The sequence below is a fragment of the Pseudopipra pipra genome, chromosome 25, assembly GCF_036250125.1.
Source record: "Pseudopipra pipra isolate bDixPip1 chromosome 25, bDixPip1.hap1, whole genome shotgun sequence".
NCBI classification, from domain to species: Eukaryota; Metazoa; Chordata; class Aves; order Passeriformes; family Pipridae; genus Pseudopipra; species Pseudopipra pipra.
The window spans coordinates 2,786,650-2,810,846 of NC_087573.1; the positions used below are offsets into that span (position 1 = coordinate 2,786,650).

Consider the following 24,197-nt stretch of genomic DNA (forward strand, 5'->3'; position numbering starts at 1 on the left):
AAGGGCACGGAGCAGATAAATATGTGTTGCAAGAGAAACTGGAGAGACACACTCTGAAGTGGAGCCAGGGAGGGGAGGAGGCAATGTGTCACTGCTTTTGGTGGCACAACTTCAGAGTGGCGCTCGTCGCTTAAAATACCCCTAAACCCACCCAAACTTGGTGCAACGCGAGCAACTCCTGCCTCAAAACCTTCCTCCTCCTCCTCCTCTGAGACGTCCATGGCCACCCTGATGGCAGAAATACACATTTGAGGCAATATTTTGCTCCATCTGAAGGCCAGGATAAAGCAGTATTCACATGCCAGCTTCCAGCACGCTCCAAAACGCTCGTGCCAACTCCTCTGCAACTGAGCAGCCCTCTGGGCTGCAGTCAGCAGACTGGAAGGATAACCAGCATCTGAAGCACAGTCTTTTCCTGCCACCTTAGAGTAAAAAAAAACACCCAACACTTCCAGTTTCTTCTTAACAAAGAAAGGTGAGCAGTCGTGGCAGGGTGGGTGGATTATAGAGTGGTTCTGCCTCTCTGTTTTCTCTGCAGCTGCAGCAGAAACCCACTGGGTGAGCCCTTAGGACAGTTTAAAGCACAAAATTCTCTGTCCTGCTTTGTCTGTGATGCTGTTCTGTCCATACCTGGGGAGGACAGGGCCATGGAGATGCTCTGTGTGACATGGGCACTCGAGCTTCGTTTTTTGCCATCAAACCCAGAAGTTTGGCCCTGAGAGTTCAAGAAGGTTTGGAGGAAAAAGAGAAAGTTCCCAGTCTGGGAAGAAGAACAACCCAGGATCTATAAATACTCACAGGTGTATCTTGGCAGCAACAACACACACAAAATCTCCTCTGAACCTCAAGGGCTGCCACGACGGATCAACCCATTGCTCGGTCAAGCCTGGAAACTTGCCTCTGGCTATGGCCACTTCCAGCTGCTCTGCTGGGATGGGAACATGCTCCCCAAGCTCCCAGGGACCTGTCCATATGCACAGCACCATGATGTCCACCCCACTTTCATCACCTTCAAGGAGCATCCCCCTTGGGACAGGCACTGATGCTTTCAAGGTGATTTTGTGCACTGAAATCACCCCTGCAGGAAAATTTATTCAGTTTAAAGGCACTTTTCTGAGAGTCTGTAAGACCAACCACAGCTGGGAAGGTGATGCTCAAATTGATGAAGTCTTTACAGACTGTTTGTCACTGCAAACCAAGCCTTCTCTTCCCACATTCACCTCACTGTGACTACAGAACATCGACCTGAGCAGTGATGAAATGAAGACTGAAAGAAATGAAGGTCCTCGGTTGTGGGACTAAGGATTTGGGAGGTTTCACAGATTTCCTGTGTGACTTAGGATAGGTCACGTAGCACCTCCATGCTTCAACTCCTCATCTAAACAGTGATATTGCTGCTCCATCTTTGGGGAGGATAAATCTGTTAGTTGAGAGCAAAACATTCACAGGGTGGTGGGGTTTGTGCAAAGAGCCAGTGAAAAAGACAGAGGAAAAAAAAAAAAGAGGGAAAACAACAACCTCCCTGGGCAAGGAACACGTTCTAAGCTTGATTCCAATAAAAATGATTCGTTTAACACCTACACAGAATCTTCCAGGACCTCACTGTTGTTGCCCCTCTCAGTCTGGCCCCCAGCAGACTTGGCAGGGCCAGTCCCAAGCACAGCCCTGGGCACGGCAGCTCAGGGGGGAGGATGGAGTGTTTAGTCTGCTGGGCACATTCCTGCACGCTGCTAAAATAAATAGAAGATTATTAATGGAGCCCCTTCTCCTCACAAGCATCGGCCAGAAATGCCAGAGTTATCAAGTGACTCCCGAGGACGGCACAGGGATGGGGCTGGAGGGACCCCCAGGGATGGAGAGACCCCCAGGGATGGAGGGACCTCCAGGGATAGAGGGGTTTCTTGCTTAATTCTGGCCAGGACCTCCACCAGGTTTGGTGCTCAGGATTTTCATTTGGGATGCTGAACTTGCCTGCTTTTCCAGAAACATCCCAGGCTTCCCAGGGAAACCTTCTTCCATACCCACGCTCTAGAAAAACTCCACATTTTTTTCTACAGCAAAGTTTTAACAGGGGAAATATTTTTCCAGGGAAGGAGGAGGGAGAACAAGAGCAAACACCACAAAAAGTTGTTTTTTTCCTGCTTTACAACCAGCCTTAACTTTTATATTTAGTCCCAGCTTGCAACACCATTACAGGCAGTTTCCCCGGGGCACATCCATCATTTTCAACCAACCTGGAATCTGCAGGAACTTGATTCAAGTTCCACCTGATTCGGGGGAACTTTTCAGAACCTTGAGGGGAAGAAGAGAAAAAAAAAGCAAAGGATGCTCAGAGGTTGAGAGTCAGGGTGGATTTGAACTTCCTTAAATCCTTCTGCCACTCTGAGCCACAGAACTCAGTCACTGAGGACCAAGGAAGAGCTGGGAGTCAGCCTGGCCTTGGACACTTGATGGGATGAAGCAAACACTTCCAGGGATGGGGCAAACACTTCCAGGGAAGGGACAGTCCTCAGCTCTGAGCTCACAGGGAGAAGATCCCTCGGGGGAAGCGCCTGCACATTGTCTGTGCTTACTCCCTGCAAACCCCATAATAATAAAGTGATCCTCCACACCATATCCCTTTTTCCATTTCACCCTTCACTGGATCATTTTATGCATCTATTCCCATTGCTAATTCAAACTAATTAAAGTATAAAATAGAATAATTTGTGCAATTTCAGAGCTCCCCTCACCATATTGTGAGTTATGTTTCTTTTCTGTTAGCGCCCGGTGTGAGCAATTCCCCTCCTCACCGGCTCAGTACCCGCCAAACTCATTTGCTGGGAAGACAAACTATCACAGAAAGGGGGAAGAGAGAAAGTTTAAAGAGCTCTGTGAAAGAGGAAGAGGAATCTGAGGTTTGCTGTTAAATTCCATCGCTGAGCAATGAGTGTGAAATTTCAGATTTCTCCTCCGAGCCATTTTCTCTCTCGGGAACACAATCCTCTCCCTCTCTCCTTGCTGCTGTTAAGGAAGGAGATCTGTGTCTGTCTGTCCATCCAGACATGAAATCCTGCAGCAAAGCCACTGCTCTGCAGCATTCCCTGCGTTGCTCAAAGCCAGCCATGAGCAGCAGCAGCATCCACAGAGATGGGGCTCTGAGCAACCTGGGCTAGTGGAAGGTGTCCCTGGGCTAGTGGAAGGTGTCCCTGGGCTAGTGGAAGGTGCCCCTGCCCATGGCAGGGGATGGAACAAGATGAGTTTTAAGGTCCCTCCCAACCCAAATCAGTCTGTGATTCAATAATTCTGTGATCTCATCTTGCTTTCAGGATGGAGCAGGGCTGGTGACATCAAATCTGGAGGGACGTTAGACCTTCCTGCAGCTACTGAGGATGTCAACTGTCCCCATACAGACTCCCAAAGCTCTGGTGAGCTGAGGATTTGTGCCTGTGTATGTGCACGTAAGGGAAATTCTAGAAATATTTCAGGACTGTGGCTGCTGGCATGAAAATTAAACAATAGGTCCGTGGAAGGGGAGGAATTGGGAAGGGAAGCAAACGCCGAAGCAAACACATGGGAACCCTGTGGCTGTGACTGGCAGGGGAAGAAACAGCCCAGCACAAAGAAAAACCAAAGCAAAACAAACAAACTGAAAGCAAAGCCAGCCAGCACTTGAAAGGAACAACCACATGAGCAATGTCTAAAATATAACTCATCTAGAAAAAACAAACCCCCCTGACCCCGAGGTTACACCGGAGCGGATTTTTTACCACTTCTTCCCGGAAAGTTTATCCTTAAAGTATTTGTTACCTCAAAGACTTGTGAGACAGAACCTCCCCCCCACTCGAATGGTTGAATGTTTTGTGTCTGTACATAAATCCCAGCCAGATGGGGGGTTGTAGGGATGGACTGGAACCAGTCTGGGCACCACTACGTCAGCCCCGGCACGGCCAGAGCTCTGCAGGCCTGACAAATGGACTGTCAGCAGGGCAGGAGATGAGACAGCAGGTTGTCCCACCTGGCTGGGCTGCAGCTTTTTGGTCAATTGATGTTAATTAACACATCCTTCTTGTCAGGTAGATATTGTTAATGATCTCAGACAAGTTTTGAGCTGAAATTCTTAATTATTCCTAATTGACTACAAGGGAGGGAAGCGGAAAAAAACTGCAGCAAGTCATGAATTTTAGGAGTGGAGCAGGAGCAGGTGGTGGTGGAAGAGGATGGCACAGAGCTGGGCAAACCTCCCCGTGGAGCACAGCCCTTCATCCAGGACAACATGGGGATTCTCTCCCCATCTTGAACCCCCTCTTTCATCCCCCTGTTCTACCCCTGTTTGTCCCAGCTTATGGGAAAAGGCTGGATGGGGCTCAGAGCAACCTGGTCTAGTGAAAGCTGCCCCTGCCCATGGCAGGGGGTGCAATGAGATGGGCTTTAAGGACCCTTCCACCCAAACCATTCTGGGATTCTGGCAGTGATCATGGAAGAGCACAAGTTGGGCAAGAGTGTTTCTGCTCCCCAATGTGCTGGAGGAGGTCCCAGCCAGGCTGGTGACAATGAGGGTCACACCAAGACGGGGCCAACAAGTCCCACTGCACCCCTGATGATCCACACGGGCACTGGCACAGGATGAGCAGGTGGAGGAGTTGATGGAAGGCAGGATTTTGGACACCTCTGGTGGGATTCAGCTGAGCTTTTTCCCCTGTGCCAGTGTTCAAAGTTTGCTAAGATTATGTCCAGCTAACTGGCTGTTCAACTAGCAGATAATGTAGTTAAAAATTTAATCAGTTCATTTTTTCCCTCTTGATGACTCCAGACCCTTTTATCCACATCTCTTGCATTTTTTATCGTGTTTTCTCAGTTCTTTTCAGGACACCATCAGTATTTACAGCCTCACCACTACGGGACTGATGGACTTCCTTGTTTTTCTCAGCCCTCCCTCCAATTCCAACCTCTTCTAAATCATCCAGGCAGCTCTGTCTGCCTCCCTCTCAATCAGCATCCAGAAAGTTCAGTCCAAAGCAAAGCAGTTTTCACAGGACTTAAACATCTTGGGGTTACAGGACAGGGAGACAAACAACAAATTATCCTTGGAGATCTGCAGCTCCTGACACAGGGGCATTTGCAAAGCAAATATTTCCCAGCTCTCACCATAGACTGACAGTTTCTTTACCTAAAGCCACAATGATGTATGTGAGTAGGGAGGGGGAAAATTCAGTCAGTGGAAAAGCAGCAGGTCTGAGAAGAGAAGCTGTGGCTGCCCCATCCCTGGAAGTGTCCAAGGCCAGGTTGGTTGTGCCTTGGAGCAACCTGGGCTGGTGGAAGGTGTCCCTGCCCATGGCAGGGGTGGGACAAGATGAGCTTCCAACCCAAACCATTCTAAGATTCTATGAGAGCACATAAAACTCTGCCCTCCAAACTCTCCCTGCCTCCCCAAAGCCGAGGTTACCCTGGCATGGGCACGGAGGGGCTCAGCACCACAGGCAGAATGATGGTGGAACATCCAGCACTCACAGGAGCAGCAAAGGATCCCCCAGGACACCCCAGGCTGCAGAGGTCCATGGCCCTCTGAGCTCTGCCGTGCTAATTGATGTTTACTGGGTGATTATGTGTTATTATTCCTACCTGGGGAATGGGGAGGTTCCCAGCCAGCCTGGATGCTGCTTTCTCACATTTAAAACCGGAATGAAAATCATCCCCCTGTGGCAGAATTAACCACGAAAGCAGCTCCGGCTGAGCCGAGAGCAGCAGCATTTCTGAGGCAATGAAATGTGCAGGGCTTTTGGAGGGTGTTTATGGGAGATGAATTTTGCATTTACAACGTCCTGGCCGGGTCCTTGCTTAGGAAGGTGCTGCTTCACCCACCAGGGAGCAGAACCACTTGGCACGACCTCGGCGCTTCATCAAGGCGTTCGACGTGATTAGCACAAACAAGTGACAGATCATCAGCTGAAAAAAGAAGTGCTGGAAAATCAGGAAGGAAAAGTATGTCTTGGTGCAGCGTGTTTTCAGGTGGGGAAGAGGCAATGAAAGGAGAGGGAGCTCCTGTGCACCTCCCAGCACCCACTGCTGCCTCCTGCACCTGCAGGAAGCCCCTGATTCGGAATCAGGACCTACAGGGAAGGGAAGAGACCCTTCTGAGCTGTGTTTCTCTCCACTAGCACAAGGATGTTCCTCCCAACCAGCCCTGTGAGTATTTTGATCATGCTGCTTTTTAGTTTCCATGTTTATAGCCCTTGATCAGGTGGTGAAACCTTTTGGAGCTGGCAATGCCTGCCCTGGGTTTGATGGGGCTCTGCTCGCTCCCAGCTTTTAAAAACAGCCAGATTTGTCCTTCTATCAAGAGCTGCAGAAATCTTCAGCCCCAGTTCTGCTGATGCTTATGCAATCTCAGCGCTGAAGGATGCCCACCACCCCTCACAGGGCGAGCTTGGACGGCCGGGGGTGTAAGTGGGAGCCAAGTCAAACCTGCTGCACGTGGAACCAGCCCTGCAATGGCCTGAACTTGCACAGGCAGCACATCCAGCGAGGAAAAGGGGTTGTTGCAGCCTTGGAGTCATAAAATCACTCTTGGCCTGCAGGGCTGATTTAATTGAAATGCACTGAGCTTTTCATACATTAAAAAAACCAACCGTCTCCCTGACACCCAGACAATTAATGCTTCAGGACTGAATCATAAAGCCACTTTTCCTCGACATAACCAGCACTTTTCCTGTAAGACTCAGTCTTTCCCTGGGAAAGCAGAGATTCTCTGCACATGCAGGGGTTGCTGGTGTGGGCTCTGCGACAGGCTCAGTATTGAAATGGGAAGTTTTTAAACAAGGGGGCTCTTGGTGGCCCCACATTTGTCACTGCATTGTGCCCACCTGCCGTTTGATCGCTGGGGGCCAGCCCTGGTTGCACCCTCACATCCCACCAGCAAAGCAGCCAAAAGCCTGTCATGACACCAACGTGACCGATTCCACTTCAATATTTTATTTTGTGCTTGGTTTTTCTTTTTTTTTTTCCCTAGTAGAAACTGTTAATTGAATTTGTCTGTCCATGAAAAACACGAGGCAGCTCACGCTGGGCAGCAGCTGAGAAGAGCCACGGTGCAGGTCCCCTCACCAAGGTCCCTCCAACACCAACCCACCCCAGCACCCAGGGCTAATTTGGGGGCAGGACATGGTGTAACTCTGCCAGCACCCAACAGATCCACTGCTAGTCCACCCTGGAACCCCACATACTCCACTAATGCAACACATCTCACCCTCCAGCTCCAGCCAAGCCTTGCTCAGCTTGTGGGCAGAAATGGTGTTTGTTTGCTACAGCAACGCTGAGAAATGAATTGCTGCTTTAAATAGGGTCAGGACCGTTTCTCTTTTCCCCCTAAGAGCTATTTGAAACCAGGTGCTGCAGGAAGAAAGCCTGAAACAGCTCCTAATAACCACCCCTAACTCGGGTGCCTAAAGAACTCCAAGCGCCTTTGGAAGCAAAGTTTCTTTATCCTTCTCTCCCCCGGATTGGGCTGTGCAACTGTTGCTTCTGTGCTTTGTGGGAGTGAAATCAAATGTCAAATATTCTGCTTTGGAAGAAGTTGGCAACGAAACATGAAAGGCTCATGGAGAGCTCGAAAAGGAGTGCGGAAAAATTGGAGCAAAGCACAGACAGGGCTGGGACAGGAGCCAGGGGAGCGGGGAAGGACTGTGCCTACAACCACAACTCCAGATTTTAGGATGAAGTGACTACTTTCCCTAATGCATTTCAGCAGAAAGCTGATCCTAGCTGCTGCTAGCACAGAAGGAGGATGGGCTCCACGCCGAGATGTTACATCTCTTTGTTGGGAAGCATCCCCACATCTCGGTTTATTCAGCACAATCCCAGCCCTACACCGAGCCCTGCATCTCATCGCTGGGCTGTGCCCAAAGCCACAGCCAGGAGGGCTCAGGACCTGCTCCCCACCACCACTGGGGAGCACATTTCTTCCCTTAATTCCACAAAAAAAAAAAAATAAAACCCAGCCCGTTTTTTGAAAGGCATGTTTTGACACAGGCATGTGTCCTGTTCCTTTCTCAGCACAGATTTAAAAGCACAGGCTCTGGACAATCCTCCCCCAGCACGTTCACGGGGAAGAACAGCTGCTCTCTCTGTCATTTTAACTGTGGCAGAATTTCGTTTTGTTCCAAATTTCAAGACTCCAGAAGACATTTTTTGCTGTGTATTCTCAGTATTTCTGAAAGGCACTTCCCACCATTTACAGCCTCAGCCCTCTGAAGCTGCTGGACCTTCCTCCTCCTCGTGGTGCTGACCCCTTTTCAATCATCAGCCTCCTTTATAGAGCTCTCAGGGTAAAATATATTCTCCCCTCCACTTTGCTGAACTATCACATTGCCAGGATGAGGGCACTGGGGTCACAGGAGCTGACAAAATCCATATGCAGTGGTATGCTGGGACTTCTGGACCCAAGGCACACACACCTCTACAAGGGCAAAAGGCAAATCCTATGGCAATTCCTGCAAGGAATGAGACACAACACCCCCCAGATGCTGGAGGCTCCCCAAGGCAAGTGCTTTGCCAGAGCCATGGCTGAAAATGGAATTAACGTCCCAGGAATATTCTATTATTTGCTAATTCTCTTCACATCTTTTTGTTTCACAATTAAGCAAATTAGCGCTTTGATGAATATTAAGGCGCTCTCGCCTCATAACAGATGAGTTGGAGGCATTCCCACTGGATTCTCCTCCAAATGAAAGCAGTTCCTCAACTGTTTGAGATACACACTGGACTCTTTCCTCCCTGACGAGAGCACGAGGAGCACGTGGCTCCTGCAGGAAATGGCCAGGCACTAACATTTTAATAAAATAATTCCATTGCAAAGTTTGCCTAGATCCTCGTTATTACCATCCAATCCCGGTCCAGGCTGGAATGGGATCCTAAATTTGAGGCTGTTCACAGCACTGTCTATCCCTGAGTTGCTACAACAAGCATACAAAGCCTCCTTCAACCACAGGGATTCATTCACTTGAGTCTCTTAGCAGGGAGAGGACTTTGCACTCTTCTAAAAGCATTTATTCCCTGCTATAAATGACTTAATAACCAAGCGATTTTTTTTTGTTTTCCTACAGTTTTGCTGGCTTTGGGAGGAGCTGGAAGCTCCCAGTGCAAGGTGAGCTGGTGGGACAGCTGCTCCCTCTCTACCTCCACCAGCACATCCCTGATCCCTTCACACTGACACCTCCCTGGAGCATCTCTCAGAGCAGCTGGGAGGGAGGGCAGGTATTTGTTTACCAGCAGATGTGAAAAGCTGGGAGTGACCAGGGGGTTAACTCACCACAGAACGATTTAACAGCATCCAGACACCTTCAGGTACAACTCTGCCCCTCTCTCCACCACCCACAAGGCACCAGCTCCATTAATCTGAATTACACAGTCCTCAGTAACAGCCAATAAAATTCTCAGCAGAGCCAGTGAACCCAGAAATCTGCTTTAACAGTGGGGACTTCATGTGGTTTTGTGTCTCAGAGAAGAACAGAAGGTCCCAGATTATTTACATCGGGCTGGCTCCCCTAAGCAACAGACTCCCGTGGACTGTCAGCCATCAATTCCCATCCTAATCATTTTGGTTGTGCTTTTTCTGTCCGGGGTGGGCACCACCCTCGGGGCAGCAGCAGAACTGGCACAGTGAAGGATGGCACAGAGCAGACTCGGTGTTAATGGGGCTTGGTCCCCCCTCTGTGCAGCAGAATCACTCACTACAACCTCTTCAAATATACTGATAAATAAATAAATAAAATGAATAGATAAATAAAGCCATCATAAATTCACCTGTTTCAGGAGGAATTTGGTCATGGAAAGGGTGGTCAGGCATTGGAAGGAAGGGGCTGCCCAGGGAGGTGGTGGAGTCCCCATCCCTGGAGGTGTCCAAGAAACAACCAGACGTGACACTCAGTGCTCTGGGCTGGGGGACAAGGTGGGGATCATTTGGACTTGATAATCTGGGAGATCTTTTCCAACTTCAATGGTTCTGTGATAAAGGATGCTCAGACAAAGTCATGCAAACCCCCAGCCTGCCAGCCTGGCTGCACGAGTCTGGAATGCCTGTGGCTCAGGATCTAGGCAGGGATGGCTCAGAGCCCCAAATCACCTCTGAGCAGCTCAGCTCAGTTCCCAGCCCTTCCAGCCAAGAGCAGGCAGGTACAACTCTCTCCCCTGAGCACTGACAACCATCTCTGGGCAGAGGCAGATAAATCTGAGCTCTGATGCTCCATCCACACCAACCCCGGCACCACGGGGCTGGACACCTCAGCTCCATGTGCTCCAGCAACACATTCCTCATGGGAGGAAGCCACAACCAAAGAGATCTGGAAGCAGAGCCTCACCTGTCGCTCTGACATGACGTACAGGTACTTCTGGTCGATGGAGAAGGCCATGTCTCGAAGGACTGGGCTCCCGTCCTTGAAAACTGTCACCACTTCATACTGAATTCCACCATGGGGAGGACCATCTGCTCGGATCTGGAAGGAGCACAAACAGATTAGAGGTGACTTCACAGCAGCCAAATTCCGGTTTTATTTTGGGGGATGGAAGGGGGATGGAGAGAAGGAGAAGGAGGAGGAGGAGGAGGAGGTAGGAAAAGGAATCTAATTCAAAATCTCAGCTCGCAACCTGGAGAGAGAGCAAAGAGCCAGCAGGCAGAGCGTGGGTGCAGGACTTAGAGCAAAGGTTCCTTCTCCACTGAAGTTGGTGGGATTTTCCCAATCTATGAGAAATAGTGAGAAAGTTTTGTGGTTGCAGTTTGTGCAGTCTGTGTTCCAGTTTTGTGCCAGTGTGCTGTGACTGACCACTGGCACCCAGGAGCAACAAAGGCTGCAATAAACTTCTTTAGATTCTCTCTAAAATAAGCCTGAAAGAAAACCACAAGACTCTACAGGCAACAGCAAAGCCAAGATACTGCAGAGATGTTTTTTTTTTTAATTCTCTAGACACCTACAGAATGACACTCAGACAATCTCCATCACCTCTTGGTGCCACAGAGGCCTAAAAAACTTGGTGCCTAAAAACTTGGAGAGGCTGCTGCCACTTTCATACTTGCAGGACTCAGTGAGATGAACCCAGCAGAGCCAGCACAGAACTCACAGAGCGCCACATGGCCTGTTCAGCTTGACAGGCTCCAAGCATCCATCCATCCCTCCAAACCACAACTCCCTGCTCCTGCAGGAAAACCTGCCCAGGCTGTGACAAACCCCGTCCCTGCCAGCGGCACCGCCGCCGAGGAACGTGCCATCTCTTCCCGAAGTTAATAATTTATGGCCTCGGGGGCTGCTCGAGGGGAAAGGGAGGAGGATAAACAAACTATTTACATTGTCTTTCCCACCAGGATTTGCATATTTGGAGAGCCATTTGATTGCAACGCGGTGTCTGCAGAGCTCGGAGCTCTGGCAGCCGCCAGCTGAGAGCGGCCGGGCGAGCCAAGGGCTCGCAGCGACAGCGATGCCGGGAGAGGGGGGCCAGGAACACTCCCGTGGAGGAGAGGGAATACAGGGGGCTGACGGCCCTGGAAAAACCTCTTATCACAAAGATGCCATCTGCTCTCCAGCCTCATGCCGGGCTGCCTTGCTGCATCCCGTTTTTCTGCTCAGTTCCCGGCTGTGGCAGGGAGGAAAAGGCAGGGAGAACCTGGAGTGTGAACCTTCAGAAGGGGCAGGATGGAGCAGCAGAGAGGGTCTTTTTTCCCCCTGGTTTGTGTCCCCAGGAGGTAGGACAGCAGGTTGTTAAGCATCTGAAGATTTACCTGAGAAATGTGCCACCCCAGCTGGAAATACAGGGATATCATCACGCTCAGAGGGGAGAGACGCTCCCCCTGCACCCTCCTCCAAATAAATCCTCTTCTTGGAAAGAGCCCTGGTGCTCCCTGCCTTGTGGAGACATGTTGGGTACACGAATGCATTTATTTTCTGGATTTCTCTCTTTTTCTCGTTACCTTTGGTGTTTTTAGTGCTATAAAAGGACATCAGGTGGGAATGTGAGTGGTCTGCTCGAACACCCACAGTCAGGCACAGGGAGCCTCTGGCAGGATTAAGCCACCAGCCCAAACCTGCCTCAAAAGCCCTGAATTTTCAGAAAAACAAAATCCTCCAGAAAGGCAGAAGGTCAAATCCTGCTTTAATTCCACCTGTGAGAATCAGGATCTTCACCAAATCCTGAGAACCAGGGGCAGGTTCACACCAGTAGGAGACCAGTGTTGCAACCCGAGTCACCCACGGAGCCACCAGCCTGCACCATGGACACAGGGACAGGGCTGCAAAATCACCTGAGGAATAAAGAGAAGGAAGGCTGGGCTGTCAGGGATACACAGCCACTTCCATGTGAGCACCTGATTAATGGCCAAACGGGAATGGAAGTGCCGGACATGAAGGATCAGCAGCCTTTGTGAAAAACAACTGTTTTTCAGAGTTCCCTCAGGGCATGGGCAGCTCGTTAAATTGAGCTCCTTTCTAGTAATGAGGTCAGACAGGGCTAATAAAGAGAGATACCACTGGACAAGCCTTGTGCAGGGCAATTCCAGCTGGGAATTGTGGCTCTGGGCTGGAGGCAGCAGCACCACGTGACTGATGGCTCCCCCAGCCTGGACAAGTGCTTGGAGCTGTGCCTGGCACGGGTGTCCTGGGACACAGCTGGAGCCCTGCTCAGGGTGCTGGGTGCTGCCTGCACCCTCCTGCCCCTCCACAGGCAGGGGAGCAGCCCTGGGGTCTCTCGTGGAGGCTGCTGAGGTGAGATATCTCAGAGCCCAGGGCGAGGGCAGGGCAGAGCCCGCTGCCCCCCTGCCCCGCACGCCGTGGTGGGTGTTAAACCCCCTGGGTGCCCCCCAGCCCCCTGCCCACAGCACCGTGCTGAGAGGCACCCACCGACAGCAGGATGCTCCACTGCATCTCTTCCTCAGGGTTTGGTTTCCATGACAACAAATGATGATGTCAGAGAAGAGCGATGATTCCTGCGCCGGCGGAAGAAGAAAGGGATCATCCCCCCAGCAGGAAGCTGCTTGTTGACGTTTGGAGAGAGAAATAATTCCCCTGCCTAACATGTGGGTGCCCTCCTGGGGCCAAACAACTCCTGACCCATCACTAGAACAGCGACGTGGTGCCAACCCTGCAAGTCTGGGCTCAACCCAAGCCCAGGTCCTGGCACAGCGATGCAGGAGAGGGACAGGGCTGGGCTGTGGTGGTCCTGGTTCATGACATCCCCCTAAAACTACCTGCCTGTCTTCTCTCACAACACAGTGATGGGAACAGGAAGGGTTTAGGAGAGAGACAGAGGGAAGCAGAGCAGGTTGGAATGGGTGGGAGCACAGTGAAACAGGGAGCAGGCGGGTTATGGGGAGCTGCACATCAGTGAGATGGAAACCAGGATCAGAGATATGTCCAGAGAGACAACGGAGACCAGGAGGACAAACCACAGGCTCCCACACTTGGCCATGAATTGGAGAAGCTGTTTGGGCCAGATCCAGCACTTCCCTCCATCGCTCCTGATGGATGTTTAGAAACCTGGCTTGAAAAGTGCCTAATGACATAATCTGCAAATCCAAACATCATCCCTGGCTCGGAGGACACCGGGCCAGGGGAAGGCCCCACGTGATGGAGCAGAATTGAGGGAGCTGCAGCCCTTCAAAGGCTCTGCTCAGACTGATCTCTCTAATACCCCCCCAATGCAGGCTGCAGGCATAAGCTCAGCATTATGTGCCCAGATTAGTGAAACACCACATTGTGTCACGTATATGTTGCAGTGAAGCTCCTGTGTAGGAGCCATCCAAGGATCTAATATGACATGAAGCTCCAACACACCTCTTGTACTAAAGTTTCCCTTAGGTATTTTGCCCAGCCAATGCCAGAGGTAAAATATATCTGCATTCCTTTCCAGATTCTCCCAGCAGGCTCCCATTAGAAGACATCAGATCTCTTTGTAGGAACTTTCCATGATTAAATTACCTGTCTGTTTTCATTACCAGTGTTTCCACGAGGCTGACTCATGATGAAAAGCCTGATGTCAGAAAAACAGCTGAATAAGCCCATGCATGAAGGGACTGATTCCCCATCCTGGATCCCACACCAAGGCCACCCATTAACTCCTCAAGAGCTGCAGCTTCTCCCCACGTACACGGGTGCCTGGTGGGTCCCAAAGCACTTTGGATTCCCAGGGTCAGGAGCACAACATGCTGGCTGAACTTGCTGATTTTTTGTTTGTAATGGCAACAAAGGGAAAAGCCCAGACAACCCCGGAGCCTTAGGACTGCTCCTTTCATGTCAGGCTTTCTAACCCTTCAGGGTGAGGAAATACTATCCAGTAACGTGGCATTTGTGTAAAATGGATGTTTTGAGAACTGTATCTGCTCTGGGAATGTGCACTGGAGCGTCACTGCCTGAGAAAAAAACCCGAAAACAAGGAGCAGCCTTTGCTGCCAAGATGCATCTTTGCAGAATTGCCACTTTCTTTGACATTTACACCTGCACATCTCAGCTCTTGGGCAGTTCCCACAAAGCTCTAGGATGGATTTCCTCCTTCAGGACTGAAAATTTAGCAGGAAGACTGTTCCTGGCAGCAGGTTTCTGAATCAGGCTGGAGCACAGTTTAGTTTAAACAGCCTTTCCCTACCTCTTTCTGTCTGTGGTTTTGTGGAGTCTTTCCTACCTAGACCTGGCCATAAAGAAAGCTTCCACAAGCAGGAGACTCAGCAGTGCCAGAGCTCCCAAAGACAGGACAGGATAAACAAAAAACAGCCCAGATTTCCTCTGTGCCTCATCCAAATAATCTTTGCAAAAAGGATTTACTTTTGCTAATCCAGTTTAGTTTGGACTGGGCTGTTCTACATTCACACCAGACCAAAAAGGAGGCAAGATGCACATCTCAGGATCATTTTACAGGGCTACCAACGCTGGCTGCTGATGGTTCTACATCCTCTGACACCCACAGCTACCTCTAGTAGGGGAGAACCCAGAACAGAAATTGCAAATCATCACACAGAAAGTTTCCAACAGCCCTTCAGACCTTCTATGAAATTATTCTGGGAGTAAAGCGCTCCCTCAGAGCACTGTTAACATCCAGATTGGACCCATTTCCAGCTGTCAATAAACCCTGGGAAGCCAAGGGCTTTGCTGAGGATTGCACACCCAGCCCACAGATGTGCAGGAGCCTTGATAGGACCTCTCACCACATCTCCAGCCACGGGAGGAGAAGCCCAGCCCTGAAGAACTTCCCGTGCATGCACCTTCCACAGGCAGGAACCCCAGGGGTGTGACTTGGCTCCCTGCTCTCCATGTGGGAATTCTCCCCCTTGAAACTAAAGTGAAATAGTGATGCCATTAGGTATCTTCCCTTCAAATCATAGATGTGGCTGTGAGGAAGTTAATGACAAACCTTACATGCACATTCAATTCAGATCAGCATATCCAATTAACTCCACTACCTGGAGGCTCCCTCATATCCCAGTCTCTCTCTCTCTCCTGTCACAATTTCTTTATGCATTTCTCCCAAATTGGGATAGAATATGTCTGTCATAGTGGGCATCACCTTTATCTTTACCCCAAAGATATCCCAGGGAAGCCTCAATAGATGGGTTCACTCCAGGAAGTCACGACTCTGTCGGGCTCAGTGGCTCGGAGCAAAACAGCTCCTCAAAAACCAAATTATATGGTCTCCAAGGGAGGAGAAAATCCATTCTTTCCCGAATTACGCTGTCTAACTAAACATTAAATACACTCACTAATCCCTGCTGGGGTTACCCTTCCAAAACCCAGGGGAGGGAATTTGGTTTGGTGAAGAGCTTGGTGCCCTGCTCGGGCACAGGCTGTGCAGCAGCTGAGGAGGTTTTCCTCCAGCGAGGGCCACACAGGTGACACTGCCCTGCAAGTGCTGGTGTCACTGTCCCTCTGCCTGGGGAACCTCAAAGACCCAGGAAAGCCCCATCCAAGCTGTGCAGCCCCACCTCTCCCTCCTGTGCTGGGCACGATGCACACAAAGCATCGAGGCACAGCCACGGCCACCTGCTCTGCTTGTCTTTTCTGAGTCCTAAACCCCTTCCTTAGGGAGCTTTTCCTCCTCCATCCCCTCCCTAAACTTAAGGAAAATTCCAGGTGCAAGGAGACAAACCTCCTCTGTCCCCATCTCGCTTGGATCCTGCCTTTCCCAATGGATTAAATTGCTGGTGCCCTCCATTCACACAGTCCCTCGTTCCCAGGATCTGCAGCCCCTCCTGCCTGTGCAGCTGGTTATTCCTTCAAAAGGGGGATGGGGCAGGGGGAAGCAGGTGCTGGGAGGTAAGTCCAGGCAGTGGAAGGTAACGTGGGTTGGCATCTGTACAGCCCCACACAGTGCAGGGGGGGCTCCAGCCCGAGTTTATTCTGATCAGGCTTCATGACCCGAATTATTTATAGATCTGAGCTCCCTGTGAATTCAATACTCATGTCAGAAATGTCTCTGTGTATCTATTTCACACCCACATGTGTTTCCCATCTTTTGCTGTTTGGGAAATGTTAGCTCCGTGTTCAAAGCCACAACCTGGGAATGTGCAGCTCCCCAGAGGAGCCACGAGGCAGAGGAACTGCTGAGCTAATTGGGGAAGAGCACAGAGGAACCCCCCCAGGCTCACAGCAGCTCCCCAGGGAGAGGGGCTGTGTCTGCAGCACCAGCACCCACATCCACTGCTGAGCACAAAAACGGGGATGCAGCAAACAAACAAACACAAATTAACTCTCACTTCCAGCATCTCCAGTGCTAAAGGTGGGAATTGTTCCTCCAAGGAAGGTTTCCTGCCTTGCCCTGTGTGACAAGAGGCTTCAGCCTGCCCAGAACCAGCACTCTGAGTAAAACCAAGACCTTAACACTGCCAATGTTACCATTACAAAGAGTTTGTTCCCACCTACAGAGAAAGCCAGAGAAGGTTTAAAACACAAAACAAATTAAATCCCACCATTCCTTCAGCGCTAAAGATCAAGTCACACCCAACAGATTATTTAACAAATAATCTGTGGCTGCCTTACCCCTGGCAGTCTCCAAGGCCAGGTTGGATGGGGCTTGGAGCAACCTGGGATACTGGAATGTGTTTCTACCCATGGCAGGGGGGGGAACAAGATGAGCTTTAAGGTCCCTTCCAACCCAAACCATTCTCTGAGTCCATGACCTGTTTCAGCAGCCCCACTGGCCCCTGGCTAATGGAAACCACTTGCCAGAGCAAGGTTCAAGGTGCCCCTTTGGGGTGCATGGGGGAGGTTGGGCACTTGGATCTGCCAGAGGGAGAAGAGCTTCCACAAACACAGTCCTTCCCATTCCCAGGCAGAAAGAGGAGCTTGGGAGAGGAATCCCTTGCTGCCTCTCTGAAAGCTTTTGGGGGGTGAAAGAATCCACTTGCTGGGTTGAAGCAGCAGCTCAGACATCCTAACAGGTACCAGACCTTAGGAGAAGATTGCCACTGAAGCTGTTCTCTCTCTTTGTCTCTCTCTCTCTCTCCAAGCCTTTACTTCCCTCTTCCATCCTTCTTCTCCCCTCCACCCTTCTGCAGAGCTGATCCTCCACCATAAAGCAGAGAGGATGGTACAGAGGCCCCATGCAGAGACTAATCAGCAGCCCCCATGTCTTTAATTTATTACTGCATGAGAGGCTCGTTTAGAACAAAGCTGCCAGTTCGGAAGATCATTCCTTTAAAAGACTTTTTATTTGAAAAGCTGTCAGCTCACACCTTGTCACAGCCCTACTTGCAGCAGCAGAACTTTAATAACATGCCACCTCATGCAAATGAGCTGCTAATTAATTAAGTAGTATTCTTCCGGGGATGGATTCATTAGAATCAAATTTGGGTAGGCTGGCTGGTGAGGTCGTATTGCTTTGGATGGTGCTTTAAATCAGCAGCATTGTCTTTTCCTTGAGGCCCAGCACTCCTTTCCATTAAGAGAGAAGCTCTTTCCCATTGCTGGGCCCTGGGGAAGGCTCTGCTCACCCCAGTGCAAAGCCAGGCTGGAACCCAACCACTTGCACAGCTAAAACCAGCCCCAGTTTAGCTAAAACCAGCAGTGAGATGGGGAAAAAAAAGAAAAAAAAGACTGAGTGAGGCGCCCAAAAGATTGTCTTCTACACTCTTGAGGAATGCCAGTGCAGAAGAGGGCTCAGTTCAAAAGCAGGAGGTAGAGACTATTAACTCTGGGGACTCCAGGGATCAGGCTGCCTGGTAGGGAATGCTGAGAAGGAGCAGGGCCCCTTTTTTTGGAGCATTTGTCGCAGGGAGACAATTGCTGGGGGTTCAGGGCCATCGGCCTTGCACCTTCCACCAGCATCAAAGCACAACCCATTAAAGGTGGAAACACTTGGAGTAAATCTGTGGATTTGCTCCCCGGAAGGAGGAGAGCTCAGGGCACATCTGCAGCTGGTACAAAACCTGCTCACTTCTAATCTGTCCCCTAATGAAGAGCCACAACGTGCAGTGACTTCCTTCTCCTTTTGTTCAGCAATAAGCCCCTTCTTCCCTTTACATTCCTGTGGTATTTTTGAAGAGGTGGCTCAGTGCTTCTCTGGGAAATGGGAATCATTGTTAACAGCACTTCTCTGCTTGCAGGCTTTGCATTGTGGCACCGAGCAAGGCAATCATCAAAGGGACAGAGTTTGGCCTCCCAGAGAAACGAGGGAGGTGGTGCTGGATCCCACTGACCCCTCTGCAAGCTGCTCCTCCAGCCTCTACCATTCCTCCCTTGACTCACCCCTGCTCCTCCTGCTTTGTGCAGCTTCAATCCAGCTCCTTCCCTTACAGCTGGGGAGTAAATGAAAGCACAGGTGAGGGAAGAGTGGGACAGCTCCGGGAACAGGCAGAGAGGAGTTTTTTTATTCCTAAAGCATCCTCTTCTACACAGCACCAGCAGTCTTTAGCAGGGTTAGCTGGGTGCCACGGGAGCTGTGGGTGTGCAGAGAACAGGCTAAATCCAGGCTGCCCCTCTGGGTGCTACAAATCCTGGGTCATTCCCTGCCTTTTTCCACTCTTTGCCCTTTTTCTCCCTTTTGCCCTGGCCCAAAGCTGGGCTCAGTGTTGGCAGGTACCCAGAGAGACTCCTAAGTGAGGACAGAAGAGGCACAGCTCACTGTCTGCTGCCTGCAGGACACAATTACTGATGGAGGGAGGTGGGAGCAGCATTTTGGGGAGTGAGCAACAGCCAAAGTGAAGGCAAACAGGGCTGAGAGCAAAGCCTGAGTCATCCGAGATGGACAGAAAAGATGAGAGGAAGCACAGAGCTGGCATTATTTAGGGCGAGGGAGGTACTGGGTATCTGCTTGTCACACACCATTTACAGCTCTTCCCAGAGTCCCCAAAATAGCACTGTATCTGTGTTATCTATCCACACCTCACCTGTGCCCTTCCAGCTGAATAATCCTCCACAGCTCGGTGTCAAGCTGTCTCCCTCCGAACATCCTCCTCCAGCAGTGCATTTCACAGCTGAAGGGATTGGTCTTGCTTAGTTTGGGTTGTTGACCTTGAGTAGCCATGTAAAATGGAATAAAAAGCCACTTAGACAAGACTGTCTAATGTGGAGTTTGCTCCAAACGAGCTGCAGCGAGTCGTGATTCTCCCCAAGGAGGGAGAAACTAAACGACTGTCAAAAATTGCCACACAAAAAAACCCCTCTTTCTCCGAAGTCACGGCTTCCAGCCGATCAGGTGGAAACCAGAAAGTTCCTCAGGAAATATTATTCTCTTTTTTTCCTTTTCAAAAAACATCATGTAAGTAATATGTTTCAAATGACTCCGATTTCCTGCCCGACACCTCCCGGGAGCGCTGGAACACGAGCCAAGCCCGCGAGCCGCCCGAGGCCAAAACCCAGAAGGAAATAAAAGAACCTACATTTTATTATCTTTGGGAGGGTTTACAGACTCGTGGGTAAATCCTGCCTGGTGCTTTAGGTCAGACAGGAGCGAGCAGGTGAACAGGGAGGCCGTGCATATTTTTGGTTTCACTGAACCAGTCGTGTGTTACTGATCGGATCTAACATTGCCCGGGCAGAGGATGTGAGGAAATTACAGAGCACCCAGCTCAGCTTAAATCCCGGGAAACGAGGCTCTCCCACATCGCCTGCTGCTCCTCTGGCTGTGGGGAGCATCACACCCCCCAGGTCACGGCTGCTGCGGGCAGGGAACGGGGATTTTCTGGTTAAGAGAGGGGCCAGAGCCACACAAAGCTCTGAGCAGCCGGGTCCTGAGCACGCTGCCCGCGCAGAGGCTGAGTTTTACTCCAGCAACAGCCTTGCAGAGAGGTCGTGTGAGGACGGGCAGAGCCCCAGCCAAACTGGCACTGCCCCACGGCTCCCGGAGCGCGGCTGTGCCGGCACTCCCGGCTCTCCCCTTCCCTGGCAGCTTGGCTCCGTGGTGGGGAACCACCCACCCGGGACACACTCTGGGTTTGGGGCTTTTCCATCTCCGGGCACACGGGAGCTGAACCAAGTGCGGGCTCATCCTTGTGGAAGACAAGGCGCAGGACAGAAAATGCCCGAGGAGCAGCCGGGGCTGGCGCCCTGCTCAAGGGCATCTGCTTGTACAGAGCCCTGTGCTGGAAGCATTAAAGCCTCCTGAGAGGATTCATACGAGTACAAATCCGTGGAAGCCGAATCTCTCTCCTTACACTTTCCTATCTGCTCATTCATGCTCTGAGCTCCCAGTCCCCAGCAGAGGCTTTTGAGGTAGCTCACGTTCCCAGCGCGTGAGGAACGCTCCTCCCGCCCCTGGGAGCTGCTTCCCAAATGCTATTCCGGGGCAGATCAAGGATAAAAATAAAAATAAAAAGCAAAATCTCTTCCATCTCCGCACCGTAACTCCCTAAGCCTTCGGCACATGCCCTTTCCAGCATCTCAGAATTAATCAGCAGATAAGCAGATGAACTGGCTCTGAATAATCTGTATGTGCAACACATGTAACACTGCTCAGCACTGCCTTGAGAGCAGCAGGGAGATTCTGGGCTCAGCACACATCTCTGTCCCTGTCCGTCTGTCCTTGGCCATCCCTGTCTCGAGAGCATCGGTGCAGCTTCTGGGCACCCACCACAGGGCTGGGACAGCACCCACCACCCTGCTCTGCATCAGGCCAGGGAGGAAGGAGAGGCAGCTGATGGATGGATCAGCATCCTGGTCCTCAAATATCCAAATTCTGAGTTCCAGTTCAAATCCAGCTGGGGCGGGAGGGGAATCTGCCATCTGTAACTGAGGTAAACACTACTCAGGAGCTGGGTTTAACCCTTGGGAACTGTGCAGTTCCAAGCTGAGCTTTAGCTCATCCCTGCAGAGCAGCCACGAGCTGCAGTGCCAGCCCCATCCTGGCAGCATCACCCAGGGACCAGCGGACACGGAGCTCTGGGCTTCCCTTTTCACCTCATCCACAGTGAAAAACATCACAAAAGAGGAGAGTGGACGTGCCCAAGGCTTTGCTGCTCGACACACACAGTGTCCTTGGTGGCATGTCACCAAGGTGGGGTCACTTTGCTGATGTCACTGCTCCTCCTTGGAGGCCACAGGTGCCACTGGCACGTGAACACAAGGGCAGCTACAGCACCGTGGTGAAAACACAGAATGACCCAGGCAAAGCACACCAGCAACATCAGACACCCCCAAAGTGGGAGGAGGGAGGGGAAAAGGGACCACAGATAAAGGACTGGGACTGAAGATGTTTCTGGAGCAGAACATCTGAGAGACTGAATGTCCTGGTCCAGCGGGACCCAACCAGCCTGTGCCTGGTTTTGTGCTGAAAGGTTTTACTTGTAGTTTTCTCCTCTGCACGAGGAGGTGGAGCAGGTCTGCCCCAGAGCTGTCAAACACCTCATGAGAAGGATGGAGGCAGCTCTTCCCCCAGGCCCCTGCTTTTGTTCCCCCAGCAGCCAGCACAGCTAATCCCTTCTAGTGCCCATGGCCCAAAACCAGCATCATGAGATAGGTCCAGGCTGGGGTCCACGGGTGGGAGAGACAAAGCTGCACCATATTAGAGCCTTCCCTTCCATAATTGACCTGTAGATAAACACATGGCTTCCTCCTTAATCCCCTGCAGCCTCAGGAACATCAGCCGCGCTAAATTTTTCATGTAATTAAGAGAAAAACCCTAATCCAGTGTAATTAGCTCCCTGATTGCCAACGTCAGGCAGAAAAGCAGTGTTTGAACAGCAATTCAGGTCTAGCTGGTTAGGCAAATACTGTGTGTGTGGTGCAGTAATTTAACACTGGAACAACTCCCCCTCTGCTGTCCTCACAGCCTCGCTTCCCTAAACAGCACTAAGTGGTTTCATGATTGCAAGAGGCCTCACAGCCCTGAAAATGCTGTTCCACCAAGCTCCAGTTACGTCCCTGAAGGGCTGAGCATGAAACAAGTCAACCAGTTCACCAAGAACCACATCATGCTGGTTTTGGGGGTGGTACCCCCACCCCATCTGCATCCTTCAGCGACTGCACCACGATAAGGACACCACCAGCCCTGACTGCCTAAATTCTGCACCTGAGAGTCACAACTAAGACCCTGATGGAGAAACAGTCCCGTTGTGAGTGATGCTCAGCACCAACACCACAACCTGCTGGAGCTGGAGGCTGCAGCAAGGCTTACGAGGGGTTTTATGGTGCAGATCAAAATTCATCCCAGCTCCTGAGCCTTTATGGTTTACAGCGATATTTTTCTTTTTCATTCATATACATGAAGGCAAAATTTTAAGAGTGAAATGTTAGAAATTTGGGAAGTGGGAGCAGATGGGAGAGGAACAGAGAATGTGGATGTATGTGCCAACGGGGAGGCAGGGAAACCAAGAAAGCACAGCTAGAAGATACCTTCACTTAACCATTTCATCCATCCCCCAGCAAAAAGGATCTGAGCTACTGAAGCCACTGTCAAATATTTTTGCTGTCTCTCTAAAATTTGCCTGTGATAGAAACTACAGACAAACCCAACTCTCAACCAGTCACATCTTTGATGTTCAGACTTAATATCAGTCTCCTGAAAGTATTTGAAAGCAATACTTTGTTGAAGTCTCTCTAAGGAGGATTTTAATCCTCATCCTGTGCTGCGTTGGAAAGGGTTTGTGGGCTTGGTTGGTTTTGACAACAGATCTTAGCCTCTGTTTTGCTAGTTTTGGTTAACTCTGCTGTTAAGAGGCCAAACTTCTGTGCCTGGGAGCCTGCAAAACAACCAGCCCCCCCCCCCCCCCCCCCTTCTGTAAGGAGAAAGGCTCCAAAGCATTTCACAGCTTCAGCCTCGCAGCCTGGATTCCTCCAGAACACTTGTTTACATGCTGTGGCAGGCGAGAGCCAACCCTATGTGTTTTTGCAGCTATAACTCTTTAATTCTGACAGGGGCCACAGGCTGCTGGAAGGCGGGGGCTGTGCCTGGCTCTGCCGTGTTTGGGCTCCAGGCTCTGGTCCCCCCCCCCCCAGCACTGCTCCTCTCTCCCCTCCTCATCACCCACATGGCTCTGTAAACAAACCAGCAGCAAGCAGAGCAAGCTGCTCCTTTGTATCAAAGCCAGGGAGAATTTCTTTATATTAAAAAAAAAAAAAAAAAAAAAAAAAAAAGAAAAAGAGTGAAAATTTATCAATTCAAAGCTCCTTTTAAAGAGAAGTCCCCGAGGAGAGCGAGCCCAGATGCTTGCTTGTGTTGGAAAGCCAATTCCTCTTCCTGCCTCCCTTTGGACACACGCTGTTTTCCATGGACAGCACTGGAGCTGAACTGCTGACTGGGAGCAGAGCCTCCTGGTTGGATGGCAGCACAGCAGTATGGATTTGAGCAGCAGCAGTGATATGGCACAGTTTGGTGCTTTGCCATCATTCCCTTTCCAGGGAAACGGCACTTTGAGTCAAAACCCAACCTCCTCCCTAAAAGCCTCCTGGCAAACCCATCTCACAGGAGCCCATCTCACAGGAGCCCATCTCACAGGAGCCCATCTCACAGGCTCCTGGTGACCAGGTTTCCAAAGGCAGTGATAGAAATTCCATGTCTCCCTCCTCTTTGGCCTGGCTCAGGAGGTGGGAACCTGCAGGCACGTCCCAAATTGCATTTACAGCTTCCCAAAATGGCCCTGTGCTCACCCTTCCCTTTCTGACCACATCAGACACAGGGATGGGGACACTTTGGCCAATGCATTCCAGGCAGGATATGATGTTTGCACGCTGTGGCTGTCAGTGTATTTAGTTTTTCTGTCTCATATTCCAGCTTTCAGGCAGCTTTGGGGACATTCTACCTGCCCAAACCCCCCG

The 24,197-nt window shown here is 50.8% G+C and overlaps 1 protein-coding gene and 1 long non-coding RNA gene across 4 annotated transcripts in view; one reads left to right on the forward strand and one right to left on the reverse strand.

Annotated features, from left to right (window-relative positions):
* The window catches only part of PLXNA2 (plexin A2), a 166,445-nt gene that overhangs the window by 86,923 nt on the left and 55,325 nt on the right, over nt 1-24,197 (reverse strand). For 2 of the 3 annotated variants that reach the window (XM_064635876.1, XM_064635875.1), the window contains exon 4: nt 10,335-10,469. In XM_064635876.1, coding sequence (XP_064491946.1) covers nt 10,335-10,469 — 135 coding nt within the window. Of the gene's footprint in view, nt 1-2,156; nt 2,293-10,334; nt 10,470-24,197 lie in introns of those variants that run through there. The other variant, XM_064635877.1, reaches the window with a different exon arrangement.
* Nucleotides 12,934-14,600, forward strand: LOC135402573 (uncharacterized). Its single transcript, XR_010425167.1, has 2 exons — nt 12,934-13,130; nt 13,958-14,600. It is a non-coding gene; the product is annotated as an uncharacterized LOC135402573 (long non-coding RNA).